Genomic DNA, 20,083 nt, shown 5'->3' on the forward strand with positions numbered 1-20,083 from the left:
GTGGCGTTTTGAGGCCGAGCTGATAAGGCTAGTGTGAGCTTAAAAAAAAAAAAAAAAGACATGAGTAGCCTAGTCCAACATGCTACACAACCAAAAATAATCGGCAAACGTTTAGTTTAGTATGAGCTCGAAATCTCCCGATAACAGCCTATAGTGTCCCACTCCGCCCCTGTAAACTATTTTAAAAAAAAACCCGCTGTAGCGATATTGTAAAAGATAGTGGTCGGACTTCTTTTATTCAGTTCAGTTCAGTGAAGCCAAAAGTGCGTTTGCGCGTAGCCTTTATAGCTCATTAAGCTCAATACCGGTACAGGAATTAAGACAAGAGAGGATCAACTAACAATCTCACTATTCTGCAACCTTTTAGTAGCTTACTTCAAGTGTGTGTAATATCCAACAGGAACCATGGCCAACTCTGTTTCCTCCAATGGCTTTGTGGTGGTCACTCATGTCATGTGTACCCACAACAAGGGCTCAAAGTTCCACTTCACCCCAGAGCGGAGTTGCATCAACTCCACCCTCTATGCTTGGGAAATTCCTTAAGGGAGAACCAGTTGCCCTGGGGGTGAGTTTATAGTGCTTTTCCAAATAACCCACCCATACATAATATAATATATGTGTATTTCAAATTTCAAATAAATGAATAAATTATATATATCGAAATTGGACCACAGGTATATTTTTGACACTTAAAATATATTTCAATAGGCTATTTCTTCTGTATGGGCAGACGACTAATTACCAGGGGTGAAATTGGCCCGATAATCCAAGTTACATATAACCCACTGGCAGCTTATTGACAGACTCAAATTGAAGTTGCACTTTCAACTTCTGGAATAAGAAGTTAACATAATGTAATTGTTTTTTCCCCCAAAGACAGTTCAAATAATGATTGGTGTAATTATATTCTTGTTTGGAATCGCTTCAACAATTTCCGCCTATGCAATGTCCACTATCTCTGGTAGGCCTATGTTATGGGGAGCCATCATGGTGAGATTTTGTATGCATTATTTCTCCGTTAAAAAGGCATACACTAAAATTAGTTTGTTTTAACCTTCAGTGTAACTGTTTTTCATTATTGGTTTTCCTAATGTATGTGTCTGTGCTTTCAGTACATCACTGCTGGTTCCCTCACTGTTAGAGCCAATAAGGACCTCAATTCCTGTTTGGTGAGTATTTGATGATGGACACTGTTGGGTATTTTTGTATGTTTTGCTGCCAATAAAGACAGGAACCAATGATCCCAAATGACAAACAATTGTACTATCTTTGCAAAGAGAAAGAATGATACCACACAAAATGGTTTGCACCAGACTCTAATGAGTTATGCATGAATGCTTCCTGTTCGATCAAGACCTTGATACTTCCATAGGGCTTCACACATATGGTTATGGTTATGGTTATTGTTATTTAGCAGACGCCTTTGTCCAAAGTGACATACAAATAAATAATAACACAAATTCATTTAACAGTGAACAATTACAAAAAATAGGGAGAATAGCAATATCAATACATCATATAATTTCAAGCAATGACCTAATGAAAAAATAAACAATGAATATAGGAGAATAGCAATTAAACAATAAGTCATTCAATTAATCATATAATGACAATAACTATGTCATGGTAAGGCAAAATTTAAGGAGAATAGCAAAAATATAAACAACAATATAAATTCAATTAATGAACTAATTATAGCAAAAACAATATACAAACCATAACACATAAGGAACGCCAATAGACTAAGTGGGGAATTCTCCCATCCAGTTGTAATCCAGTTATAATCACCCACTTTGGAGATTGGAGCTTGCCAACTGTGCATCTTCAGTTTTAATTTGACGTGAAGTCATACTACTTCATTTGAATCTGTCCGTATCTTTCTAAGTCATCCATTTGCACAGACATCTGCACTATTGCCGTGCAGTATAGTTTATATTCTCCTGTCTCTTGATTAGTTTGTAATGGAGATTGATGTTGTTATGCTTGTCTACAAAAGGTGTCAGTCTACAAAATCGTTAGATAAATTGATATTATTAGAAGCAGCTGCCAGCGAAACTTTCTGTCAACAGTGAGTTTTTGAATTATGAATCTACACACTTCAAGCACGTCTTGACTCTATATAAACAAACTTTAAAGCAACACTGGAGAGTTTTTCATACGTTAAAATAATGTTTCCAAAATCATTTCATCAATGATCAATCAGTTCATCAACTCGTAACAGGGTGAACGGCACTTCTGCTTTCACGTTGCGGCCCTCTATTGGCTATAACCGCACTATGTAACTCCACGAGGTGGGGTAGTGTAGCCTATCTGTAGTTCGATGAAATCAGAAATCAGAAACTACAAATTTGACTTGCTTCGATGTCGCAATACATCATACTTTCATAAAATCATGCAACATATTCTACCTTGTCTGTTATTTGCTGGATAAACAAATAGCGTGTGTGCGACAGAGGAAAAGTGCTTTAGTGTTGCTTTAAAGCAAAAGTTACATTTCGTGAAGTCATTTCTTTGTTCAGCTATATGATGACACCATTTTACTGTAGGCCGTTCTTTCTTCAGTTCACCTTGCTTATGTTTTCAAAATCAAAGACTGGTTGGTGTTCTTTCTGGATTCAAATGGCATTCAAGGTCAATGAGAAAGTCCATGTTCCAAGTTTTCATATCAACCTAAATTAAGGAGGTGGTGGATCAGCCTGGTTCTTTTTAAAATAAATCACGCCTCTTTCATAAGGCTGCCTTGATTTTGAACTTGCGCAATGTGGGTGTGTCAGAAGCTGGGACGGCCGAATATGCGAAAAACTGAAATGTGTAACTGAAATTGTAATTGTGTAACTACTGTATGCTTAAGGGGAGAGTCCCCCCCTAAGTTAGTTGTTAGCCTTTTTCATTGCTAGGCTCCTAGCATAGTCCGTGTCTATAGCTAGCCTACACCCAACAGTCTCTTACTCTGTTCCGTACTTCATGTAGGAACAGGAAGGGGCCATCCCCGAGCTGGGCTTAGATAGATACAGTAGATAGATAGATAGATACTTTATTGATCCCCAAGGGGAAATTCAAGAGTCCTAACCTCAACCCAATAGAACACCTTTGGGATGATTAAAGCAGAGACTGAGAGCCAGTCTCTTCGTTCAACATCAGTGTGTGACTTCACAAATGTGCTTCTGAAAGAATGGTCAAAAATGTCCATAAACACACTCCTAAACCTTGTGGAAAGCCTTCCCATAGGAGTTGAAGCTGTTATAGCTGCAAAGGGTGCCAATGTCATACTAAGCCCTATGGATTAAGAATAGGATGTGACTGAAGTTCATGGTTCATGTGGGGGTCAAGGCAGGTGACCCAATACTTTTAGCAATATAGTGTGTGTGTGTGTGTGTGTGTGTGTGTGTGTGTGTGTGTGTGTGTGTGTGTGTGTGTGTGTGTGTGTGTGTGTGTGTGTGTGATAATTAGTTTGCCAGGTAAGCCCAATCAAAGGAAAACTACTTAAAAAGGATGTCCCACATTTTTAAGCATGCCACAGGTTTCAAGCGATATGGGAAACCAGACCCTGGAATCTTTCAGATAAAGGGTGTGGCCACGAATAATGAGAATGGACTAACTCGAGGGGCGGCACCAAGCATGCATTTGAAAATCTCACGGCACGCAATTGGATAACACTACGACCAATGTTTACTCTGACGGATTCTGGACTTTGACGCAATTGGATAACACTACGACCAAAAACGAAAGTTGTAGCACTGTCATCATCAGTTTAGCTCGCCCACTCCTTTTTTGGTCTCCCCCTATGCCTGCGGTAAAGGTAACATGCATCATTGCTCATTGCCAGTGTATCTTGCGGACACAATTAAAATTGTGCTCTCGAGAGAACTCTGGATTTCCAGGGTAGTATTGCCTTGGATAAGGTATAAAATCATTGGATATTTCCTGAAAATGCATGCGTGATCATCGTACTGTGAAGAAATGTGTTGCTGATTCCAGTGGCGTAACTAGGCAAGTGCGGGCCCTGGTGCGAGATAACTCTTCGGGCCCTTGCGCTGAGATACATCAATGTTGTATCCCAGGAAGTATTAACTCTGATACATGCAATACACATTAAGGGTGACTATGCAAAGGACCTGAGGCACCGAAGTAGTTTAGTAGTTAAAGATACAATTTCAAATAAAAATCACACGACTACATGATCCATTCTGAAAACATAAAAAAAATACTTTATTAATAGTCTGCAGGCCAGTGTAATCTAATATTAGCCTAGCCTACTGCATTAACATCAACTCGCATGGAATTATGGGAACACCCAATGCGCTGAAACTTTTTCAACCCTCTGCTGAAACTGTAAGCGTAGATTGCTTGCTTATAAACTCGCACTGCGCAGTAACGAAACTTAATTTAGCCTAACTTATTTAACCGTGCAGAAACCAAATAATAATTAATATGCATACAATCCCCAATATGCATGAATTAGGCCGTGAGACCTTTGGTTGTGCAAAGTCGTCAACGATGTTCCCAATATTTAATGCTCTGGCTCTCGTATTTTCAATGGACAGGATAGCTAACCCACTGAGCCTCTAGCTCCCCATGCTGATCCTCAGGTAAGTCTTAATAAGACGGAGTTTGGAAAAAGATCGCTCAGCTGTTGTCACAGTCACACGCAATGTCAGAAACATGAGAGCAATTAGCTACACACTTCCCCGAATGTGGATGTTACACTGTCGTAAATAATCTACCACCAGCATCTTGGCAAGTTGAAAAATAGATGTTAGTAGTAGTTTGCCCACCCTTCCCCTTGCTCTTTACGCTCCTGCCGCTTCTTGCAGCCGCTCGATGACTGAACGATGACTGAAATGTGCAGCCGCACTATCCATTCAAAAAAACGCAACAAATCGCCAAGCCTACTGTAGCTACCCAGATATCCTTGCTGTATCTCAGTAGAGAGAAAGATAAGCTGGCGAAACAGTATGACGACAAGGAAAGATGGTACATTTGATTTAACCGTTTCTATTTGATAGTTTGATTCTTAATGGCGAAGTTCTAAAAGAAAAAAAAAAGGCAGGGCGACGGGCCCTGGGAGGTCACGGGCCCTGGTGCGACTGCACCGGCTGCACCTACTATAGTTACGCCACTGGCTGATTCATAGCACAGGCAGGTTTGTGCAGACAAAGGCATAGGATTAAGAGCACAATTGCCAAAAAATGTAATTGCAAAGCAGCAAACAGGTATTTGATGCCGCTGGTGCTTCTGGAGTCCCGCGAACCTCAAGGTGTAGGATCCTGAAGAAGTTTGCAAGCGTGCATAAACCTACTACCGGCCACTCCTAAACAATGCTCACAAGCAGAAACAGTTGCAGTGGGCTCAGGAATATACTAGCCTGACTCTCGCCAGACCCTTGTAGTTCCGCCACGCTCCACCAGAGGAGTTTTGCTGAGCTCCACACAAGGGTCTGGGCTCGAGGGCAATCCAAACTCCTTCCAGGGAGCAACAAATTATGAACCAATCAGGAGCGCCAAAGCGAGTGTTTGATTCAAACAACATTGGCGGCACACAGCGAGGAGTCTTGTGCTGACATTGGTTCTGCTATTTCAACCGTTTTGTCTAATCTATCGAGTATTCATTCTTTAAAAGATGAACAGAGAATGGTTTTGAAGACATTCATTGGTGGCAAGGATGTCTTCACTCTTCCTCCGACCGGGTTTGGCAAGAGCTTGAAGTAGCCTAGCATGTCATTCAAGATAACGGACAAGTGCTGAGACGACAGCAACGAGGTGGCGGAGTCATGTTTTTGGCCAGAATCATGGGGAGAGAGCTGGAAGGCCCCTTTAGGGTCCCTGATGGTGTGAAAAGGAGAATAGAGTTTCTGACTAACCACTTTCTTCCGTGGTATAAAAGCTTCCAATTTAAATTTCAATGGAATTTCACTTATAGAGTGCCAAAACATTACACATGTCTCATGGCGCTTTACAGAGTGTTAAAAGAGGGCCCATGAGTAACAGGGGCAAGGAAAAACTCCCTAGAATTGGAGATACATATAGGAAGAAACCTCGGACAGCTCCACAAGGGTCATTTGGTAAAGTCATTTGTGGTATCAGAGAGTTCAATTAGTCCAGTGTAGGGAATAAATTGTCCATTAGGAATTTTGGAAAGCGATGGGTCGCCAGGATGCGTGGGCCAGGAATCCGGGCAGGGAACCACAGCAGGCGATGATAGGGCAGTCATAGGGATGGCGATGGCAATGGTAGGGCAGTCATAGGGATGGCGATGGCGATGGCGATGATAGGGCAGTCATAGGGATGGGACTTCAGGTATGATGAGGGCCAGGCACAAAGATGGCTGATGATTGGTAATGTTTTACCTCACAGGTGAGGTATAGGGGAAAGGGAAGAGAAATAAAGTGGGTTAGTAGTATTACTATACATGTAAGTCATGATAGTTAGTATTAATAAGCATATCAATGGTGATATAAAATATTAAACTATAGAGGGAAAAGGCAGAGGGGGAGAGGGAAGTAGAGGGAGTTGAATGACAGGACAGGGAGAGTTGGGAGAGACAGAGGGAGAGGGGAGTAGAGGAGTTGTACGGCGTGACACATGAAAAGTCCATGACAGCGCTATGCTAAAGCAGCATAGCTAAGGCATGGTGGAGGGTAGTCAGCACCGTCACAGGTGTGGTCAGTAGCCACCATGGGACGCATGACTGGGGCACCAGCCACACAAGCCCACAGCAGAGGTGGTCCGTTCTTATAAGACCCTGAGGTGGTTGAAGTTCCACACTGCACCATCCCTAACTATGGGAAGTACTAAAGAGGTATGTTTTAAGTCTAGACTTAAAAATAGGGAGGGTATCTGCTAATCGAATTGAGGCAGGAAGATTATTCCAGAGTAGCGAGAGAAGTCCAGTATTTTGTGATCGTAAGGGTCTAGGTGGATTATATGGGACTAGAAGATCTTTAATATATTTGGGTGCCCTGCCATTTATGGCTATGTTAGAAGTAGAATTTTGAAGTCAATGCGACTTTTAACAGGTAACCAGTGTAGAGATGCTAGGATGGGAGAAATATGTTCATATTTTTTGGTCCTAGTGAGTGTGCGAGCAGCTGCGTTTTGTATAAGCTGTAAGCTTTTTAGACAGGTATTATTGCAGCCGGCATATAGCGCATTACAATAGTCTAACCTAGAAGTGACAAAAACGTGGATTAATTTGTCAGCGTCTGGTAAGGATAAGGAAGTTTTTGTGATCTGCTGTATGTGATTATTACAGTAAGTAAAAGCTCTTGATCAATTATAAGTCCTAGATTTTTGACACATGTGGATGAGGTCAGTGAGAGATCACTATATGTAACCTCTGATGTGGATAGAATGTCCCTAATCTTTTTACTCCATATTTTACCATAGTCTGAGTGGATGGTTCATTATGGACCTGTACAAATTGTTGGCGGTTAGTAAGGTATGATCTAAACCAAGCGAGTGCAGAGTCTTTGATGCCTATGGAATGTTGAAGCCTGTGAAGTAGTATGTCATGATCTCAAAAGCTTTGCTGCTTTTGTGCTGCAGTGCTGCTTTTGGTGTCAAAAGCAGCACTGAGGTCAAGGAGGACTAGTATTGATGCATATCCGTTATCAGCAGCAATGAGGAGGTCATTAAACACTTTAACTAAGGCTGATTCGGTACTACAGTTCTTGAATTTTGTTCATTTGTAAGGTGCCAATTTGTTTGGATACTACTTTATATGGTTGGTGGATTTGGAGCATTTTATAATCCTTGCTGCAGAATTCTGGATGAGTTGGAGCCGGTGGAGTAGCTTATTTGGGATTCCAGACAAGATTGAATTACAGTAGTCTAGGCAGGAAGTCACATGCGCATTGACTAGGACTTCTGCACTCTGCTGAGTGAGCACTGGGCGGAGCTGTGCAATGTTCCTTAGATGGAAAAAGGCATTTCTTGATAAATTGTTTATGTGTGCTCTGAATGAGATGGTATTGTAGGGTGACCAGATTTGAGTTTGCAAAAAAGAGGACACTTCATCGGCGGGGGGGGGGGGGGATTTGGGTCACAGGCTATGCACCTATGAACACGTGCATTCATACAATTGTGTCAACATACATGGTGATATATGATAAAAAGTTGAAAAGTTGTCCATTGGCTGATAGTTTTCAGTCCTCTGCCTGCTTTGCATTGATCTCGACCGAGACGAAAACGTGGAAATTACGTTTCAATTCGTCAGTGAACTTGCGCTTGCGTTTCGGCATGGCTGAAGATGCCGGATAGTTTTGCGCGTTGCCAGTGGTAAACAAGGAAGTGTGCGCTGATGAGGTGAATAACCAATTAAATGTTTAGGCCGAGAATATCGACCAATGACGGTAGCTCTAAGGTCAGGCTCTACACTTCAACTCAATGCAAAGCGAACTGTAGGGGGAGGGCGTGATTAGCCTACTATGTGAATGAAAGAGAGAGCATGCAAATTCGGTGAAAACACGTTAGGCTAGAATAACAAAATCCCGGACGATTCTGAAATTCCGCCCGGACACATTTTTAGGTTTCAAAAAGAGGACATGTCCGGGCAAAAGAGGACGTCTGGTCACCCTAGGTATTGTCCAGTATGACACCAAGGCTCTTGACCTGTTTGGAGCAAGGGATGGTGCAGCCATCTACACAAATGGTGAAAGGTTCCATCTTAGCTATAGCTGATTTGGAGCCAATAGCAGCTCAGTCTTAATTATTTATAACAGGGTTTTCACTTTTTAACAATGTAGCTTAATGGTAATGTCGCGAAATATGCCACCCAGTAACACTGTAATGCGGAAAACATGAGCCGTATCAGCTTATCAAGCACCACATTTGATACTGTCATGTCATTGTAACGTTCCGTGTTGCCGAACTAGGCCTACTGCCGACATGAGCAATATGCTGTTTCACCTTGTAGTGACGTTCGACCTTAATACAGCCCTCGGACTGCAGACGGTGGTGTTGAGCGAAGGGTTGCCGGTAGAGGATCATGAGGAGAGGAGCTATGAGGCAGGACTGTCTCTCTCTCTCTCTCACACACACACACACACACACACACACACACACACACACTCTCTCTCTCTCACTCACACACAGACACACACGCACACATACTCTAGCCTAGAACGCCCTCCCAGTGACGTAGCCTAACACCTTCGGCGTTGTCGCTGGTCTGCTAATCGGGCAGGATTTCTGAATTCCCCAAAACTGCGGAACTGCCCCCTTTGGTCAAGAACCAATCAACTTTGAGCAGCTCCAACGGCTCTGGGTAGAGGCGTGTTCAAGGCAGAGGAAAGAGTGTTGTGATTGGTTTAAACTCGGCAAACCCCTTTCTGACATCGACCAGTAGCAAATCGAGGCACTTAAAGGAGGCGGGTCAACCAAGCGCTTGGAGAAACCGTTGAGCACAGGCTCTTGGTCAGACCAAAGTCTTGCAGAGCTTTGAAAGTCGATGGCAATCAGGCTACACACACACACATTTACATGCACAGACTGACAAAGAAATTTATATATTTATCATTATGAACTTCACTTGTGTGCGTCAAAGTTATAATCCACACTTTCACATGTGTTCAGAGTTGTTATTCACAGAGTTGTTATTCATAACTTGTTATTCACAGTTTCACTTGGGAGACTCACAGGAAAGCTATGCACCTGGTAAAGATAAGACATTTTAGGGAGTTAGGATGGAGCTCTCACTGAAGGTCATTCTCATGTGTTTGAACTGCTTGTTAAATAAAAGCACTGTCTTGTGTCCAAGAGCCCCAGAGACTGTTTTGGAGAGGGGAGACTTCTCCTCTCTGGTCACTCTCTCCTCTTGGCGCCAGAGTAGTTAATGAAAATTATGCTACTTGTCTGTGGTTCTTGTGTCTTTAATATTGGGAAGATTTTCCTGACACAGACAGACACGCATGCACAGGTGCACACACACACACACAACACATCCACAAGACAAGTACATCCACTGGCCTATAAAAGCTCTCCAAAGCTAAAATATTTCAGACACATGTCTCAGAACCAGAAGAAACGTATATATTTAGTGATTAAGACATAAAGAATCATAACTTCCTCATGGTTGATGTAGGTTATTAGGATTGTTTTTAATTTGCTCATTATTATGATTATTATTATTATCAAATGTAATGACTTGTGTACAACCAAAGTATGTTTAGCTTATGAGTGCGTTACAGGAGATACTGCAGACACCAATTCCTGTCTGAGCATGTGTCTGTGCTAGAAATTATAGTACGCAAATGTTAGACATGTCATGTTAGATGTCAGCTTCTTAGATTCTTAGATTTTAAAAGCAAACTTTACGTAAAACTGGAGACAAGTGACAGATCAAAACCAGGGGTTTAAATACAAAGGACAAATGAGATATAAGTCCGACACTTATTATTTGCTGTATAGCTTCAGTGAAAACAATGTCTCATGCCTGTTTCTACCGTAATTTCCCAACTATTAGCCGCAGCTCATTGATTTTGCAAAATGTCTTCAACTATGAGGTTAATACAGGGGGGTGGGGCAGTTAATATGGTTTTAATGTGGTTTTATTTCTTTTAACTTGATAATACACTGTCCTGCGGCTTATATGCGGGAAATTACTGTATATGATTTTTGTGACACTGAGTAGTTATTATAAATGAAAAATAATTGCATTACCTTGATGATGATGATGATGATGATGATGATGATGATGATGATGATGATGATGATGATGCAATGTGAAGCATGTTCTAATGGGCGTCCTTCAAATGAAATAGCTGTCATGGTTATAGAATTGTGATTTTTTTTATTTTTTTTATCTCTTTCCATTTTTTAGGTCAAGGCCTCTATGGTGATGAACCTCTTCAGCTCAATAACTGCAGTGATTGGCATAATTATGGAAATTCTTTATATAGCTTCGACAGAATATCCTTACAGCTGTTACTATCTCCCTTGCAATATGGAGGAAGAAATGTTATGGGTAGGTATCCTAATTATACATTTTACACAGCACATTCTGCTGTCCATGGAAATAGCCTTGATCTATCGTACAGTCACGATGTCGATGTGTAATATTGGCTTCCCTACAATAGAGCAGGTCAATGGGGATTGCTGGAGTGATGATAGTGTTGTCAGTGCTGGAGTTCATTGTATCCATCTGTGTATTTGCATTTGCCGGGAAAGCCACCTGCTCCACTACGACTAATGCTCTGGTGAGTTTATATGTGATAAGTCTTCATAGTCCAGTAATACTTTTTTTTGTACAGTTACTGGATATTAATACCTTTTTACATGCTTTGTATTTGATTTTGTTGCAGGTGATAGGCCTATATGAGGTGCCACCCTCTGTCTCCATCTCCCATTTGTCTGCACCTCCAGTGAACACCTCTCTGGTACAGAGTCCTGATCATTTAAATGGGAAAGATAATTATGACTAGTCCGAAAGACTAGACCTTTACCTGCCCACAACATTTTGGTCTGGAGTCACTCCATAGAGCGTGGTAGACAGGATCTTTGCATGTTTCGGTTTGGGGAATCATAACAAATTATGCCCTCGCAAGTCCCTGCGTTCGCTTCCTTTTAATAAAATCAGCGTGTATGTTGTCTTAATGAGGACTTTAATTCTGCTACAGTCCACGAGCCAGGGCCTCAAATTTGGGCCAGCGGTATCAACAGGGGGGACAAATGCTTTCATTGTTTTTTGGCAAGGTATACGATTTTCGCCTAAAACGGTATGCTTTCTTTTATCCCTCTGGCATGAAAAACACCAGGGACACAAAATTCAACAACCTCAATACTCAAGGCACTCTGTTGCTTCAGAAAATGTACAATATGCCCATACAATCTATTTGTGAGAGCCTTAAAATTAGACAGTAAACTCGTGAACTTGATCAAAATCAATTCAATGCAGAACTATAGCCTATGCATGCACACACCTTTTGTTATAATATGCACACAGGCATACTCTGCTATTTATATTTGCTGGTTATTAGCACAAAATGTTAAGCCAATTCACTAACTCAAGACTCATCATGGATATAACACATTTTTTAAAACAACAAAAACAGAAACTATAGGAAGGCAGCAAAGCTAGGGGTTATTTCAGATGCATGGGCAAGCACAAGGTAGGTGTTGGGGTCAGATGATGTCTGTGTTGTGCACCTGTAAATGGGTGACGTGGTGTTGGTGGCGGTAATAATCGTAATATCACCTGCGCACTTGTTTTGTGAATGAACGGAGAGGGGGTGATGGGGGAAACCTTACCTTTTGCTGTTTGCGTTCAATATGGAATTATTGCTGTTGTGGAATACATGAAACTTGTGGATTTTATCATTGGATTTATTGCTGTTTATGAATTGATACAAGAGACTTTGAACTGCCTTGAATATCCTGAAAGATGACTGTTTTAACCCAATAAAAAACTTCATGAGTTATTGGAATTATTGAGCAGCGCATTGAGCAAGTTAGTCTCCTCTACTCAGCTTCTTGGCGACTTGAGGACTTGAACTGAGGACAATCGCTTACAGTATAGTAAGTAGACAACGTTAAGCTTAAGTTTAGCTTAACTTTAGCCTTTATGCTGTATAAAGTTGTCCAAATGAATATGTCATTGTCAGGCATTAGTACTATGGTTACTTTTTAGAAGATCAATGCACAGGGCAACAGTGAAGCAGTTATCCATGTTAACAACAAAATTGCTGCCACTGGAGACGCTAGATGTTTACACACACACGCACACACACACACTCACACGTACGCACACACGCACTCACAAATACAGACAAGCACAGACAAATGCACACACACACACAGACAAGCACAGACACACGCACACACACACAGGCATATGCACACACACACACACATAAAACATACATAAACGCATGCACAAACACGCCCACACGCATGCACACACACATCCTCCCACACACAAACATGTGCACACACACCCTCACACACACAAACATGCCCACACACACACACACACACACACCATCACCCCCACCACACAAGCGAAAACTCAGACAGAGAGGCACACATACACAAAAGCAATCGCACATTCACAGACTCATTTACATACATAAAAGTTGCAGTAGGGGGTGGAAACAAATTAACAAGCGTGATTTATGTTTGCGGAGAGAATGTGCTGGACTGAGCGCCGGTCATATTTTGCACCGCTTTGCGGTACATCTAGTTTTCCTGATATTTTTCTGATAATGACGTTCCACGGCGTTCCACATGTTATCATTATGATAGGCTGCTTGCTATTTTCTTTCCAGCGATAGAAGGTGTTGTAGTTAACTTTACTAGCCCATAAACTGCTTTACACTCTTCCATACAATATCCCTCATGTATACAGTACATATTGACAGCACCATAGCCTTAAAAGGTGGACAGAAAACAGTGATTAAGGCTTTTGACATCCTCAAATTTTGTGGGCAGGGTACATGTGGACTGGTCTCCAGGCAAGGTTGAAACACGCCTCACAATCAAAACCAAATGCCGTGTTCCCAAACTTCAAATCCGGTTATCCATTAGAACTTATCTCATGATACAGTAATAGATTCCTCAGCTAATATATCACATATTGCTTTTCCAGATGCCTCCCTTCCAAACCAGTGTGATGCCTCCTGCTCATCACAGTGGTGTTGATGGCCCGAAGCTTGACACACCTGAAGATCTGCCTCCAATGTACATCACTGTCCTATAATGAGACAAGGAACATCTACAGGGAGGCATTATGTTTCAAGCAAATTGTAATCTTGCAAATCTCTTTAGTGTCTTCATTATGTTCACAGTTATTATGTTCACAGTTTAAGTGTGTGTATGTAGACACTATATCTGTATACTCACTATCATCTATTACATTTCAACTGCATGGTCCAAGTGACTTTGCAATCAATCAACATTTTTCAAAGCACCCTGTCCAGTCCATGGAATAAACTTAAAATCATGAATGGGTGTTGGAGCAAATGAACACAAAAGCATAGCGTATATGTGAAAGTCTTGCTCAATTACATATTGTCAATTGTATACTTAATAAGTTAGATATTTGATTAAATATCTGATTCAAATATAAGGTGTCTTTTCTGTTCTTTTAATCATTTTATTCAGATTGACAAACTACGCAGTTTCATCCAGTTGTCTAACCATCATCTTTACATTACAAGTCAAAAGATGTCCTGATTTGGTATAGTAGAATACCTTGAGGTTCATATTTGGGGAATTGGTGCTGTTACATTCCTGTGTAGATGTATGTTGTTCTGTACTAGCCTACGATCTGCTTGCTGTTCTTGTGACAAAAATATTTGGATCATTGTGGTAATTCAGCAGCAGCATTTCTTTTACCAGTTCATCTGGTAACTGTGTGCACTGCTAGAAACACTGTAGGCTACAAAATGCAAATTTCATGTGCAGATACCTGTATCAGTGACATATAGGCCAGGGCTCAAAATTAGCACCAGCCACCAGCCAAATGCTGGTTAATTTTGAAGTTGGCTGATAGATTTCAGACAGAAAATACGTACAGTATTTCCTATTGAATGGCTGGTGGATTTCACCAGTTCATCCGTCTCTGGCTCAGGCATATTGGTCAATACCAGAACTGGTGAACCATTAAAGTTTATGGAGGATATGAGAGCAGTCAAAGGCCAAGCTGACGTATTTGCACTTGTATCGATAAGACTAGAAATCCGGACACTTGATAACACCTATTCATCATGCAAGTATGTCACATGACATGATTCTTATGTTTTAATAGATATTTTCCATCTGGGCAGTGAAAAACATGAAGTGCATAACAAGCTTTTGTCATCACATCTCAACTCAAGCACATATTTTTATTTTCAAGCTTCACTCAGTTTAAGAGTGATCCGTGTTACCTTTTTGTTGTGCTCTTTGATTTAGTCTACAATATCCACATCTGACAGTCCTAATGGCTACACCACACACATTATGCATGTTTTCAACACCACGGTGATGGTAATTTCAGTAGAGCTCACATTTGCATTTGGGAAGAAAAAAATATATACAACAGAAATGCACTACCTAGTAGGCCTTCTTGATCATGCTGAATACAAGCACTGTACTGTATGATACAAGTAAACAAAGATGACCATATATGGGCTGTTAACTCAGAGATCCTGCGTAGGCCTATTACCATCACCATTGGTAGCCTAGGTGAAGTGCATCACTCATGCACTCTTACATAATTTATCTTGTTTGTGTGTGTGTGTGTTGTTGTTGTTGGTTTTTTTTAATTACTATTATTATTATTATTATTATTACTTTTATTACTGTATTATTATTATTACTGTCTGATTTTCTGCAATGTATTGTGTTGAATTGTTCAATAAAGCATAACAAACATAAATATAGCTGCAAGCAGCAATGTGGGGGCCAAGCAGGCAGGTCAAAAGGCCAGAGTTCCCATCAGGTATGTAAAGGCCTGAAGGCCAAAACAGGCCTACAGGCCAAAAGGCATGTTTCTGAATTACAGGTAGGTTCAAGCATAGCAGAGATATTTGCATTAATATTGTTGCTTGGCCCCCAATAAACTCTTTGAGTGTGATTTACCCACAATGCTCAGCTCTCAATCGTCCACACACCGTCGCAGAGACAACTCTGGTAAGAGTGGGCTATATATAGAGAATGAACTAGCAGGATGTTTAACAGTGAGTAAGTCCACTTCATCCTTTCAAAGGGTTGTGGCATTGCTAAGATTAACATGGCCTCGGGCTGAGGCACAGCAGCGGACAATCCCAGGTGTCTCACCACCCGGTAGGTGGACAGACGTAGTGGTCATCCAGGAAGTCCATGGGAAAATGTGGGAAAGTCACCCCCCAGCCCCCCCAACCCCCCTCCCCCCCCCCCCCAAAACAGGCCAAAAGGCATGTTTCTGAATTACAGCGCCCCCTAGAGGTCAAAGGTCACCCAATTTCTTGAGTGTCCTTCTGATGGAGTCACAAGTCCACGTACCAAGTTTGGTGTTGATGCGAGAAAGTTTTGCTAATTATAGCGCCCCTAGTGGTCAAACGTCACCAAATTTAGTGCAGGTCCTCAGGATGTGCTCACAAGTCCACGTACCAAGTTTGGTGTTGATGCGAGAAAGTTTTGCTAATTATAGCGCCCCTAGTGGTCAAACGTCACCAAATTTAGTGTAGGTCCTCAGGATGTGCTCACAAGTCCACGTACCAAGTTTGGTGTCGATACGAGAAAGTTCTGCCAATTATAGCGCCCCTAGTGGTCAGAGTACATCAAATGTATTGTGCGTCCTCAGGGTGGGGTCCCAAGTCCATATACCAAGTTTGGTTTCGATACGTGAAAGCATTGCTGAGATATGAGCCTACTTCCTGTTACTCTAGCGCCCCCACAGTTGTCAAAGGGCACCAAAGTTTTTGAGGCTTCTCTTAATTGGGTTCTGAGCCCAGGTTCTAAGTTTGGTCTTGATATGTGAAAGCCTTGCAGAGATATAGGTTCACTTCCTGTGTGGCGGCTTCGCCTCCAATTTGGATTGGCTGTTACAGGCGAGCACTTCCGTTAATTGTTCCATAAAGCAAGGCAATAATAAATCATGGTCTAAAGATGGTGTGTGCAAATTTTGGTGAGAATCGGATGAAATTTGTGACCTGTGAAACTTTTTAACCGTTTTTGACCTTGTCCTGCTGGTGGCGCTACAGCGTTTGTGAAAAAGTCTTGTTAATTGGTGGGTGGGGCTATACCTTTTGCGTTAATACACTGAGCAAGTTTCAGCTTGATAGGTCTAAGCATTTTAGAGTTATTTGCATTAATGTTGTTGAGAAATTGATGAATTTTGACCTGTTGGTGGCGCTAGAGGTTTAAGGTTAAGAGTCTGTAAATTGGGGAAAGTGGTCATTGGCCATAGAGGAATATGTGTATTAAATTTCAGAAGTTTTTACTGTATGGTTCTAAGGCTTCCATAGAGATATGGGTTTAATGTCTGTGTGGCGGCTTCGCCGCCAATTTTGATTGGCTGTTACGCGCAAATTGTTTTGTCAATTCTTCCAAAAAGCAATTCGGTAAGAAGGCATGGTCTGAAGATGGGGTGTACAAATTTTGGTGAGAATCGGATGAAATTTGTGACCTGTGAAACTTTTTGAAAGTTCTGATCTTGGTCTGTTGGTGGCGCTACAGCGTTAATGGAAAAGTCTTGTTAATTGGTGGGTGGGGCCATACCTTTTGCCTTAATACACTGAGCAAGTTTCAGCTTGATAGGTCAAAACATTTCAGAGATATTTGCATTAATGATGTTGACAAATTGATGCATTTTGACCTGTTGGTGGCGCTAGAGATTTGAGGTCTGGAGTCTGTAAATTGGTGAAAGTGCTTAGAGTTGTGACCCGAATAGGTGTGCCAAATTTCACAACTTTTGACCAGTCGGTTCTATGGGCTGCCATTGACTTCAATGGCAGAAGAATTATAGTCATTTATAATAATAATAATAAGAAAACAGAGCATCACTATGGGTTGCCTCGCAGCTTCGCTGCTTGGCCCCCAATAATAATTCATGTCTGCATAGGGAAAAAATGCATCACTCAAGCATTTCTGAGCATATTGTTAAACTAATTTACGTTCATATCTAGTAGCCGGTGTGAAAGCACAAGACAAATGCCATTGTGTTGGGGAATTAAAGCGATTTTCACCATTCACCGTTTCACCGTTGGACAACAGCCAGTGGGCAGTGCTAATTCCGATCAGTGACGCTCAGACGTTGTGAAGAACTATCAATCACTGACAGTTATTGCCGTTGATCATCATAGCCACACGGGAATTTTTGTTTCCATTCTACTTTCAATAGAAATAATCAAAAGTAAGTCAGTGATACTGTTTGTTTTCTTGTTCAACTAGTGAACGCTGAATTGCACTACCGTGTGAGTTTTTCCTGTATAACAGAATCAAGTGATTACTAACATCTTTGTATACTTTGTAGGAGTAGGCTACAGTGTCTAGATACTTTTGAACATTGTCCCTTGTTACAAGAAACGACTTTTAGTCAGGCATTGTCTGCTGATAAGGGTCCCTGTGGCGTTTTGAGGCCGAGCTATGTGAGCTTTAAAAAATCATGACAGCCCGACTGTTTTAATATTGTTTTTGCTGTGCCCTCTGACATCTGCTTTAACCTACCAAATTACACGAATGAGCCAATTTCACAGTGTCCAGGTGCCTGGCCTAGTTGATGTTAATGATGCCTTAATTGGCAGGGTAAAACATCGTCCTGTTTCTGTCTTTCCTATAGACTGAGCTGTTCCAGAGGAAGTTAGTTTACACAGTGGCGACATCTTGTGAAATAGGCTCATAGTATAAAATGCCACACAACCGAAACAAACTTTATAAGCAAACGTTTATGGAAATAGGCTAGCCAATTTGAGCCTGAATCACCAGTTATGTCCCACTCCGCTCAGGTCACTATTTTACACAAAGACGCTAGCACCCATTCATCAACCGAGCGTAGAAACCTTTAGGCTATGGTAGCCTAGAAACCATACTGTGGAGGAGCTCAAAAACCAACTTATGACGGGGATCACGTGTGATTCATGAAATTTTCATATCACTCCAATTGCAGCTTTAGAATAAACGTGTGTTGATAAATGTGGCAATTAAGCGTAATTCAAATATCACACCCATAGCCTATAGCCTACCTATGTTCATTTTATTGTCCTCGCCCCTAGAATTTACGACAGGGAGGGTCATTATACGACCAAAATAGAAACGTTTGTGACTTCGAGATAGCCACACTAGCACTAACACATGAACGTTGCAAGCCCAGCTGAACTTTGTTAATTTTGACAGTCAAAGAGGGGTCCAAGCAGTCGCGCGCTTCCCGTCTTTTGCTTCTTTAGCCTCTGTGAGCCTGCCCTTCCACTTTTGCCTTCTACTCGCCTAAGGTGGGCCTGCGAAGGGGGGAGCCGGAAACTATAGCGATTTAAGTGTAAAAGATTATATTTTCGCAAAGAGAAATTATAAATCGCCGACATGAATTACAAAACCATACGCCACTGCTGTCTGCCCTTTGAAAATACCAAAACAATAATGTACGACTGTTGCGCTTTCCAAAGAGAAAGTATTCTCTCCAAGATATCTTAAGCCATAAAACGCGTAGGCCTAGTCTACGTATAGCCTAAATGTGCAGGAAAAGTCTTGTCCAAGATATTCCAATAAGAGAGAGAGAGTGTGTGTCTGTGTGTGTGTGCGTGCGTCCGTGTGTGCGTGCGTGCGTGCGTGTGTGTGTGCGTGCGTGTGTGTGTGTATTATTTACTTTTTATTTCATTTATTTTATTATTTATTACCCTCTTCCTCCTCACTTACACACACACACACACACACACACACACACACACACACACACTGCCCCCCCCCCACAACATAGCATCTTATTAAGCCACATACACAACACACTGCCCCCTCCTCTGAATCACCAGTATGCCACTGCTCCCACACACACACAGCACACTGCCCCCCCCACCCGTCACCCCCCCAACACACACATACACACACACACACACACACACACACACTGCCCCTTACCAGCATCTTTATGCCACATACATACAACACACTGCCCCCCCCCCCCCCCCCACACACACACACACAAATGCACACTTCCCCTACACATATACACTGCCCCTTAACCCTCCAACCCCTACATACTGTACATACAGTACACCACTATTACCACCCCCCTCCCTTTACCCACCACTCCACCCAAGACATCACACATGCCTGCCCTTAGGATTCCCTTGCCCTCACACACACACACACACACACACACACACACACACGCACACACGTACTGTACATGCTCCCTCTACTAGCACGACCCCAGGCAGTTGGGTTGGCCCCTTGAGCCGTGGATCTGCCCAAGGTTTCTTCCTGAACAAGGGAGTTTTTCCATGCCCCTGTTGCACCTAGGTGTCCCTTGGTGCTCCCCAACCCCTCTCTTGTATAGCACAATGCCGGTAGCTATATTTGAGAATGAAGACATAAAAAAGAGAATCAGAGTTTTTCCAGAACGTATTATTATCCCACTGTTCTGCAGCCGTTCAGTAGCTTATTTCAAGTGTGTGCAACTTCCAACAGGAGCC

The 20,083-nt window shown here is 41.9% G+C and overlaps 1 protein-coding gene across 1 annotated transcript; it reads left to right on the forward strand.

Moving 5' to 3' along the window:
• Positions 1–414: 414 nt before the first annotated feature.
• On the forward strand, positions 415–11,023 carry LOC134082306 (membrane-spanning 4-domains subfamily A member 4A-like). The gene is made up of 5 exons (XM_062537954.1): positions 415–565; positions 877–990; positions 1,113–1,169; positions 10,819–10,962; positions 11,018–11,023. The coding sequence occupies exons 1-5, from the start codon at positions 428–430 to the stop codon at positions 11,021–11,023; spliced, it is 459 nt and encodes a 152-aa protein (XP_062393938.1). The 5' UTR covers positions 415–427.
• Positions 11,024–20,083: the final 9,060 nt, after the last annotated feature.

The sequence above is a fragment of the Sardina pilchardus genome, chromosome 6, assembly GCF_963854185.1.
Source record: "Sardina pilchardus chromosome 6, fSarPil1.1, whole genome shotgun sequence".
NCBI classification, from domain to species: domain Eukaryota; kingdom Metazoa; phylum Chordata; class Actinopteri; order Clupeiformes; family Clupeidae; genus Sardina; species Sardina pilchardus.